Source organism: Phalacrocorax aristotelis, chromosome 12 (genome assembly GCF_949628215.1).
Source record: "Phalacrocorax aristotelis chromosome 12, bGulAri2.1, whole genome shotgun sequence".
NCBI lineage: Eukaryota > Metazoa > Chordata > Aves > Suliformes > Phalacrocoracidae > Phalacrocorax > Phalacrocorax aristotelis.
In genome coordinates this window covers 2,398,696-2,409,466 of record NC_134287.1, presented here as the reverse complement: position 1 = coordinate 2,409,466, position 10,771 = coordinate 2,398,696, and the positions used below count along the sequence as shown (strand labels likewise).

Sequence of the window (10,771 nt, the reverse complement as noted above, 5' to 3'; positions counted from 1 at the left end):
GTAAAAGATATTTCAAAAGTGGCAGAGCCTAGAACAGAACTCAGATATACTGATTTACAGGTCACATCCTCTTTCGCGGTCTGTTGTTGAGGATCACAGATTTCAGATAAAGTCTTAACTTCAAGTCCCTTTCAGAGCCAAGGAGACAGTGAGATATAAGTTTTTTACTTATATCTCAAAATATCAGACTCACAAATCTGATGAGAGAGCTGATTCAGCTAACGTAAAGGATAAGAGTCCACCAAAGCTGCTAGAAACAGTAACGTCTTCCAGCATATAAGTTCTGATTTTTTCAGTGTTTCAGGATTCCTCATTCAATGAGGTGGTTGTTACTTTTGTATTTACATTGCACTACACAGACACCAGCAAATCAAACACAGGCAAAGAAAACTCTGTTTGCAAAACAATACTTTTGTTCCCAACTCTTTGAGAATTAATACTGCATGTGCATTCATTTCACTATTTTATTTCCTTGAAAAACGATTGACAGGGGCTGAGTTGAGTTTTCAAAACTTACAACCCATTCAGACTCTTGTCAACATTTTATATTTTTTGCAAAGCATCTATTATAAATTATTGTAAACAGTGAATTCCTGTAAGATATGAATGTAAACTCAAAAAGAAATTAATACAAGTGAATCATGTTCCCCTTCTTTACCCAGCCTGCCCAGTCCCTTGGTGAGGTCTGTCTGCACAGCTCTAATTATGAGAAGTCATGTGTCGGGATAAATGATGGCGTTCTCGGAAGTACTCGTGACAAATGGGACATGTTAGCTTCTCCTCTCGTCTCCTCTTGCACTGGGACTCAGTTGAGGAGTATTCTTTTTTGTGATGCGACCGCATGTGGAAGACTAAATCGGATGTCATGCGAAAGGACAGGTTGCATTTGGCACACCAGTTCTGGGCAGCCACTCCAAAGGACGTGAAGGTGGGGGGAAGAAGCGTCAAGGAAGAGGAAGAGGAGGAAGAAGTGGTGGTTGTGTTTTGTAACTGTCCTCCCGCTCGCTTGGGCCACGGTTCTGAGGTATATGGGAAAGCACTGCTCCGAGTGATGCTTGTCTGCAGCATCTGAGCATTACACAAATCACTGACAAAGAACTTGGAATTGAGAAGAGTGCTGCAGCACATGATGTCTGTGGTGGCAATGAAGCCAGACAGCTCCCCCAGGCTCTTTGGTGACTCACTCATAGGATGAGAAGAATTAATTGCAGCTCTTTCTGTTAGACACTTACTGGGTTTGCTGAAAGCACTCTTTTGTTCTCCTCGGGCTCTGGTGGGCCACACAAAGGAGAATGCACTACCAGAGGAGTTCAGCAACACTTCCTTTGATACCTGCTCTTTACCAGGTGGGACCGTGCCATCCTCCTGTTCTGGCTCCTTCGGTCTCTCATTCCTCAGCTTCTCCTTCATCCTCCTGACCTCAGTGAAAGCGCTCTGCTTCTGCTCTAAAGCATCCTTCCTAGCTGACTGCCTCCCTGAACTAAGCTTCCAGAAAGGACTGGCCAGTTCGTGCTCTCCCCCAACCTCTTCCTTGCCCCCACAGTTATGTTCCTCACTCAGATTATTGGTTTTCTCCAACAACACTGTTTTCCTGCTCCTGTTGTTCTCAGCCTCTTCAGATTTTGCTCTCTTTTCTCCCATGAGACCATGGGCATCATCTTTACAAGCTGCCATTTTGATCTCGAGATCCCTGGCCAGGCTGTGGAAATTTGTGGTCTGCTCAGCTAAGTTGCTCCTTTCAGTCTTAGGGTTCTGGAAGTTTCTCCATAGCAGGATGCTCTTCTCTGGGACACATAGGAAGCGGACATGGGAGAGATAGGAATGCTCACATTTAAAGACTCGGTTGCATTCTTGGCATCTCAACTCTGCAGAAACAGACAGCAGATGAGTTTTGCAAAGTTAGAATCACGAATGGATGAAGATCCTGACCCTGTCATTGACACAAACAAAAAAACCAGAAACACCTCCTGGGTCATTCAAGATTACCCACCGTAAAGCTAATGCCAGTGCAGAATCAGGCCTCTTGCTGCTATGGAAGATAGTTCACTCATATTTGCCTCCATGTGCTACTTGCAGAAACGCTCTCATTTAGATTCTCAAGCCAACTTTGTTTTATGTAAAATGGCCAGTACACAATGGTCTAGAAAAAACCATCTGGACTTTATGACAATTTGAAGTCTGAAACCAGATTTGGGTCTACATTTCCTAAGTCGCTGGCTTTAATAGAGGCTGAATATTAAATTCTGTACACCCAACTAAAAATGTGGTTTAGACCTGGACTCAAAGATTTTCCCATGAGCCTCTATTTGCTGCATAGGATACTCTGGAAGTTTAATACCTTTCACAAATCATCTGACAGTAATTCCTGAAGCCTTTACTCATGTTCATTTGGCAAACTGCTATACACCTCAAGGCACAAATGCCGGTGGCATGGAAAATAGTGTTCAAAGTGAAACAATGCCAGTGATGGGCAGGAGGAATGGGGAACGTGCATTGGCATGGCAGTTTCCTTCTGGCCTTTGGAAGTACTGCATATCTGGTTCATTGGGATGATTGATTGCCCATGAACAGACAGCACATAATTTGGTGACCAAGACACGTACTGCCCATCTTAACCTTTGTAAACAATATCCATGCTACGTTATTTCACAACACACAGCAGTTTTTAAATGGAAATTATGCCAGACAGCACCTGAGGCCTGGGATATGTAGGAAAGTTCATACACTGGTTGTGTAGAACTACAAACCCTAATCTATAGGCTCAGCACATCTTAGATCTCTTCCCAAACTACAGAAACTGAACTTTTTATAGGAAAATCAGGCTGCTGATTTGGGTGGAACATTATTCCTGCCATTTTAAAGTCTTAAGTTTAGATATCCTGTTTCTTGTGTAGAAAACACTTCAGCCTGGTAAATTCATGAGGCTGACAGTGCGTGTCTACAGAGAAGCTAACAGAGTACACTGAAATGCGGTAAAACAATTTAGTGGGTTCCTGCTATGATTGTGTCTATATTAATTTAATATTAATTTACAGGCAAGTACATTATCATATAAATTTACCAACTCATACCTTTACCAACCTACACCTTTGCTAACCAGGCTGTATGAGCTGTGTTTAAATCAACCAAAGGGGATGTAGAAGGGGTTTTGCCCCAGTCTAACTAGATCAAAGTTTGGAGCAAATGACAGCTGGAGTCGCCCTTGGCTTGGTCTCTCTATAATCTAGATTTGTATTTTTTCAACAATTGCCAACTCAGTTTCTTTTAGAGCAATAAATTCCTAGCAATATCTCAGCATAGAAATCAAGCCCTTTTCCTTGCTCCCTCTGTGTCCCAAGCTAAATAGGCAGACTGTGCTGCGTGCAGTACTGTTTGGGTTGTTACGTATTTTGTACAGCCCTGCACATTGGCAAGTTTAAAGCTGAACAGTAGCCTATACCTGACTACTCAATGAGCTAAAAAGGCATCTTTCCTACTGATATTTTAGGCTTTTAGGATTCCAAGTAGTAAGGTGCACAGATGTCTATTACATAGCTCAGAAATTTCAGCATTAATCCCTAGGGCACCATCCTCTGCTGGAAAGTAGCAATGAAAATGGCATTGAGAACTATACGTCTGTTCTTGCTCTATGCCTCCAGCTCAATCCCCAAAGCAGCAGGTCTTTCCTTTAGCTGACCAGGTAAGGATTTAGACAGGTCTTACTTCCTCTGTTACAAGATCACTGCATCCTAATGAAGTTCCAGACTCATTTCACTCCTCAGTGACTCCTGCAGTCAACAATTTAGTACTTACCATTCTGGGGACTCTGAGCTTTTAACTCACTGAAACCCAAGAGGCTGGAAAGCTCCTCATCATACCAGACAAGCAGCTCCTCATTTTTGTTGATTTTCCTGGTAGAGCGATAATATAACTGACTATTTTCTAAGTAAGCTTCCAAGTTCTGCTCCTTGCTATTGGCAGCTGCTTGTACAAATCTCATCCAAGGCAGTCCTGTGGGACTGTGCACCGATGTAACGTCTACCTGTGAGACGGGACACAAAAAAGGTGAAGTGTCAGGTCTTGGCACCAAATAGATGTCCATCTAATGCAAGAACAAAGCCTGTTTTCTGCCTCACACAGAGCCAATATGCCAAAGCTGTGAGCCCCTTTCATATGCCAAGCGTCACCAAATCCAAAGTCATCACAAGGCAAAGACTTCCCTGGTGTGAGTGCCGAGAGCTCTGGAAATAAAGCTGCATGGGAGGGAGAAGGAGGCACCGATGCTCACATGTAACCTCTCATGGCAATGCCAGTGCTGGTATGTTGGTCCGTCCCTAGCCCACTCACGGCAAGGGTGATGTCCTCCGTCCGATGCAGGTTGTCCCATGGGGCTGTGTCAGGTGTGGATCACAGAGGTACAGAAGGTGTGCTCCGCTATAAGTAGGGGTCTCACTCCCACGGGGAAATGGGATATGAGTCAGGAGAGGTGCGAGTGCTGTGGCCTGGGGGATGTGAGATGTACAGCCCCCTGGATCAGTGCAGCGTGAGCCCACACTCGAGCACACGCTCTCTGGGCAGCTGCATGTGGAGCGTTTCACTGACGTAAGAGGGAATGTATCAGGTGTAATCAGGAGGTGTAACAATAATCTTGATGTTTTGATTCAACACCCCAAGGAGACAACACCTGCATACATAACTGTTTGGCTAGACAACACAAAAATTAGGTTTTAATAAATACAACTAAGAAGCACTTATATGATCTCTTTCCTTTTCAGAAATAAAATTATATATTCCTATTCCTGCCTTTGATAAACCAGTTAAATTAATTTCACGGTATCTAAACAGATAAAACCTCATCCGAATTATATTTTTCATTAAATTACTTCTGAGAGTTACGAGGGGTTGATTTACTTTCAGTATGTGTGCATTCAGAAATACCAAACAGATTAAGTTAAAAAATCTTGCTTAGACTGCAGGCCAGGCACTCAGAAGTTAAAAAGATAATATTAAGTCTATTGCTCAAATTAAATTTCCCTTCTGTGCGTATATTACCGCACAGTCCTCAGTCACATGTACTACTTTCTCCACAGGACTCCTGAGTCATGCACTCACAGGTTGACCGTAGTCTGGAAATAATATAAAACATTTGGCTTTGTCTTCCTCATTCAGTATGTGGCTTCCATCTTAGTTACTTTATTGCATTTCCTCTGTATAGGGAATTATTTATTTCTTTATAGCTTTTTCCTTGGTGTTTACCGCAGCAGATCTATATCCTATGCAGTATTTGAAAGATGGGGAAGATTTTTATAGCTTTGAGGCTGAAACACAGGGCGATCAAGGGCAACATTTACACGCATAAAAAGCCTCAACTAATTTTTGAAGCACTAAGTCATTGTTTAGAAAGGAAGAAGTTTGGAAATGAAAAATGTCTAATGACAAGTATGATCTAAATTTCACCCCGAGCAATGTATAGTTCTTTGTTTTCCACTCATTGCAGGGCAGCCATTCACTGGTGTTTGGTATCAGGAACACTATTTTGGCTATTTCTTTCTCTGTTTTTGACTCACTCTGACTATTAACTAACATGAAGAGTATGACCACATTAGTAGCTTGAATACAAGATATAAATATTAAGGGACCATTAGGATAAGAGTTAATTAGTATAAGGGAGAAAATAAATTAGCATGCCCTGTAACTGGTTCGCTCTAAACGCCATGGGAATTAACAGTGATTGAGAAATACAAAAGACTGACAGTGACACAGCACACCCACCCACACACAGTGGTTGTAACTAATAGCTATGACAGAGCCTGTCATTTACTAGTTTCTGTGTTTCGGAAATACCGAGCATCCACCCGGCGCTCTAAGCAAAGTCAAAGGGAGCACAGCTCCTCCAGGAACCAGGCCTCCAGGGAAAGAGCTGAGAGAGCTTAAAGTAGGTGGGGACAAGTAAAGGACAGAACATAAGATCTGGGTGCTGTCAGCTAGAAGCATGCACCAGCTTTAGTTTTTCCATGCGTTTAGAGACACTACAAATCCTACAAGTCCACCCCTCCCTAGAGATGGCAACCCCTCAGATGAATCCCTTGCATCCTTACATGAGGCAAAGGCTTCACAGCCCAACAGGCTCAGTCACAGCTGGGCTGTAGAGGCCATGTGGCTTCCTTGATAGAGGATGGAGGAGAAGGGAGAGAATGAGACTCTTCCTTGGAACGCACAAGAAGCTGTAAGGGGCAGAGGAACTCAATGAGACAGACAACTTTGTAAGGGGACCATTTGCTTTGCTGGGGTAAATGGTTGGCTGGAAAGAACCACCCGTGCCAAAGGTTGCCAAGGCATTTTCTTTGCCCAAGTGTACAAATTGGCCCAAGGAGCTCAAATTATGGTCTCCAAGAGGATGAGAGAAAAAACATGGAACTCCCTTTTGGACTAAACATAAGAGCCCAAGATGAGGAAACCCTTGTTAGAAATAACAATCCCCCAAGTCTTGGAGGAGTGCTGCCAAACTATGATGAACATGAACCTCCGCTGCGACGACTCCACCTTGGCAAATCATTCCTGTTTGTACCATAGCCAGCATAACAAAACCCATTTCTTGTTTTGCACCTCAGTGCCATGATAACAATACAGTACCATGATTGAATTGTTAATTAATTGTCTACATACAGAGTTAGGATCTTAACAATAGTTCCTGATTTCTGGAAGGTTTACTTTTACTTATGGGTAGCTAACAGGATATGGGACCACTGATGGCATTTGAAACAACTACTTGCACAGAATTCGATGTATTTACTTCCAAAAGACAGAAATCTGAGCCAACTCAGGCATCCAACTACTTAGCTCAAATGTAGCAAAACACTAAAGCCACCCCTCTGGAGGACTCTTCCAATGCAGAAACCCTTTGAGGCTCTTTCTTGGGTCTACAGTCAGTCTAAAACTCCCAGGAGAAATACAGAAATACTCCATAAATAAAGCCTCGTTTCAGGAGAGTTCTTTCCCCAAACAGCTTACAGTTCTCCTGGAGTACTGATAACACTGTCCAAGCAAGCAGATTTGTGCCACAGACTCAAACAAATAGTCAGAAAAGCCCTGAAGCCTCTTTCTTGATTTGTTTAAAGCAAAAGTGTCAAACAGGTATCTCCAAACAGCTGCATCGTCCCTTTTACAAATACTCCCTGGGATTTCGCTCCTCCACAGCACAGAAATCTTAGGAGAACCTGGATCTCTCCCAAATCCATCCATGCCAGAGCATGTGGGAAATTTGTTTGCCTCACATTGTAAGGTCTTCATCAAGACCAATGGTGACTGAAATGTAGTCTAAGACCCAGAAAGCCAAGGTAAAAGGCCAGCATGTAAACTATGCATTGTCCAACTGAAAATGTTCTGATAAAAGGCGGCTAGAGAACAAAAAAAATTGGGAACTAGCACTGGAGAGTTAACACTCCATCACAGTCCTGGGGTTTCTGACTTTCCCTACATGACAATTCCTTTTGTTTCACAGACATAATCTCTGTGGCTTCTCTGCAGTGATTGAAAAGTGCAGCTGTAAAACAGACAGGCGTATCTCAGGTAACTTTAAGAGCTCCATGTATTAATACCAATAAGTTGTGGCTGCCTGAAGATCATGTGGGCTAGTTGCCTGACTGATATCCTGTACAGCTCATACGGCCTGTGCTGAGATCGCTGCCATTGTGATTTTACTTTATGGACAACCGAGCAAACTGGGTTCATGCTTGCTTGGGCCCATCCATAAATGCTGCGAATGTACCACCTGCATGAATCACTGCAATGCCACAGTCTTCCCTCTCTGCTCTCACAGGGCTGTCACGCCTCTTGATAAGCCTCTGTTGTCCTTTGTAAAGATGAAACCTGAGCGTGAAGTTTCTAAACAATTCATCCCTCTTTCCTCCTATTCCCGGTCAGTGCTGAAGCAGGTCATCAACTGTCAGCAAAAAAGTGGGACTTGTTTTCTTCCTGCAAAGGAAACAGTTTTCAACGAAAAACTGTCCCTCCAGCCTACGACTCAAAAATCAGAAACGCACTCGCTACTTCCCACCTTTGAAGGAGCTGTTAGTTGTGCCGAGCAAACCGAAAACCTACCCCTTGGCAAAGTTACCTTCACAGGGATAGTGTAAGCCTCTTCGACATGACTAACATTAAATGCTGATTTCTCCTACCTTAAACACATAATGGACGTTCCGTTTATCAGAACACTTGAGAGCAATAAAAGCTACAGTGTCCAACAGGGTGTTCTGGAGGACGCACGGTCCGAAAACAACTTCTTCAGGAATGTCTTGTGTGGTATGAACGGTAGCCAATATGTCCGGAAAATGGTGATGCAGCAGTTTGCTGTCACTTGTCCAAAGGAATTTAGGCAAAGATGTAAGTTCCATCATAAACCTGTAAAATAAATCAGAAATCACATTCGGAATAGAGGTGGAAATGGAAGGGGCATCACTACTTACAATATCAAGACTTCCAGGGGTTGTAGGTGAATGGCAAGAGCATACCAGGACATTGTTGGTGACGGAGTTTACAGCTTTATTAACACCCAGTTCAGAAGGAGAAAAACGACTTTGCACTAAACCAAAATCTTAGGTTTGTAAACAAGTGAGTTACTCTTTTCTGGAATAGACAGACACTCCAGGAGTTCAGCTCCTGCTACACTGCTACTGTCTACAGCCAGGAATAAGAAGCTTCGGGAACAGTAAGCAAAATTTTCAGTGAGTGGAAGTCAGTATATTCTCGTTCAGCATATTCTCAGATAGCCACCTTATTTCTTGTTAGTGGCTTGTAGAAGTGTGAAGAAAGGCATAAAAGGAGAAAAACAACAAGAAAAAAAAAGCAAGCACTTTTTGAAACTCATTTTGGAAAAGCTGTGCTTTTTGATTTGGAAGTGTAACATTAGTCTAGTTTCTGGTTAAGCTGGTACAAAACCAGGAGTAACCTGAGTCCCGAGTCTATCCAACCTGAATGCACAAAATCTGTGGGGATTGACAAAAAGGTTGTTTTCATCCCATCTCAAAATACATGTCAGATCTTACTTAGCTGCTATTGTCGGAAAGATCAAATCACATTCTGACTCTTCATATGGTGATACTCTTAGCATAGTGTTAGTAGAGACTGCTGTCTTCAGAGGATGGATTTTCCTGCCCTGAATGTAGAATATTGCATTTTTCAGAGCAGAGGCGATTTCTGCAATATGAGCCACAATCTGAGAACTCTGTACGCAGTGCAGAGGCAGGTTTGAGTTATTTGTCATTCTAAGCTTCTCTAGGATTGTAATAAAGATATTGCCATCACCAGCTCCCACCTGGAGGTCCTGGAAAAACCTTCCTTTATGCCATGGAGAGCTGGATCAGGTCCATTAGGCAGGGAAAATTAAAGAGAACGGCAAGAAGCCCTGAAGAGGCCTTAGCCTAATAAACAGTGAGATGGAAGGGCTGAAGATCCAGTCTAATCTTTCTCACTCTCTGCCGACACAATTGATTTGTTACTCACTGACTCATGACTTAAACTGAAGTGATATAAAGTGCTCAGGAGAGTTGCACTGATTTAACTAAATCAGTTTCTAAATCAGTATCGTTAATTCAGTATAATTTCTTCCTGGTAGGCAAGGCCTAAGGCCCAGCCTTGAACATATTAAAATACATGGTTATATATCCAGTAGGTAGTAAACATCTAAAGGATGAAGGCCTAAACCAGACAACCGAGGCAAAGAGTGGGAGGTAAAGGGGTAAAAAAACAGGTCAGATGGTTTACCAGAGATTAGCCGCTAGGAGGAGGATAGAATAGGTCTCTGCTCCCTGTTAATGATGAGTTTCATTGCCTGGTTTTCCAATAATCTCCTGAAGTTACTACTGGTGTGAGAACATAATGATGGGAACTATGTGTACATTTGTATAATATATAGGGTGTACCTAATTACATGCAACATATTCACACGTAAGTGTGTGTTTCCATTTAAACTACACCGATTTTTAATAAGTTGAAACAGCGAAGGCATATTTATTTTAAATAACCCCAAAAATAAAAGTTTCAAACCATCAGAAAATAAATTTGAGATCTAAAGTGCTTAAAAGTCTCTTTAAATAAGAAAAAGTTTAGAAATAAATTATAACCTGAGCCAGTTCTTTTTCTAAAGAGTTCACATTCAGGAAATTCCTAATATCTTCTGACATTATTTTACTTAGCCAGTTACGACCCTAGAAGGGAACTGCTCTCACTAAGATTTCCCTTTCTGTGAAATTTATCTGACATTCCCCATGTAAACTAGGAGGACGCACCTTGGTGCCCTGCCGTCCCTCCAGAGGAAACAGAAATCCAGGGCCCTCAAAGCTGAGCTTTCAGCGGGGAAGGATGCTGCATTCGAGCACACACTTTCCTAGGAGGAGGGTGGGGGCTGCCTGCCTGCTGCCGGTGCCTTCCTCCAGAAATCTCACCCAAAGCACAGATACGCGGGTCTGAGGAAGGTGCGCTCCCTTCCAGCCAGCTGCTGCTGCCTGTCTCTGTTTCAGCAGCTTTTCAAAGAGCTACCGTAAACCCGAGCCTAACAGGAACCGACTGAAAATGGGTTGATACCGGGAGTAAGACTTACGGGTAACAGCACCACCTAGTGACTTCTGCTGCAATAAGCGTCCCGAAGAAAGGTTCCCAAAGGGGCAGGACATCCTTCAGCGCTCTTTTTGTTACCTGCAAGGTGGATCTGCAACCATCAGCTCCCAGAGCGCACCCGCTGCCCACACCTCCCACCAACAGCTCTTCTGAGCTCCTCGGTGAGAGTGCCAGCAGT

The 10,771-nt window shown here is 43.1% G+C and overlaps 1 protein-coding gene across 3 annotated transcripts; it reads right to left on the bottom strand.

The window, feature by feature from the left end:
• Window positions 1-450: 450 nt before the first annotated feature.
• On the bottom strand, window positions 451-10,771 carry ZNF488 (zinc finger protein 488). Of its 3 annotated transcripts, none has more exons than XM_075107702.1 (4): window positions 10,672-10,771; window positions 8,157-8,379; window positions 3,793-4,021; window positions 451-1,865 (listed from the first exon to the last, which is right to left on the bottom strand). In XM_075107702.1, exons 1-4 carry the CDS (start codon window positions 10,692-10,694, stop codon window positions 700-702), a joined length of 1,641 nt encoding a protein of 546 aa, XP_074963803.1. In that variant the 5' UTR covers window positions 10,695-10,771; the 3' UTR covers window positions 451-699. The 3 variants fall into 3 exon arrangements, with proteins under 3 accessions (XP_074963803.1, XP_074963804.1, XP_074963805.1); XM_075107703.1 differs by lacking the exon at window positions 10,672-10,771 and adding an exon at window positions 10,577-10,661; XM_075107704.1 differs by lacking the exon at window positions 10,672-10,771 and adding an exon at window positions 10,266-10,548.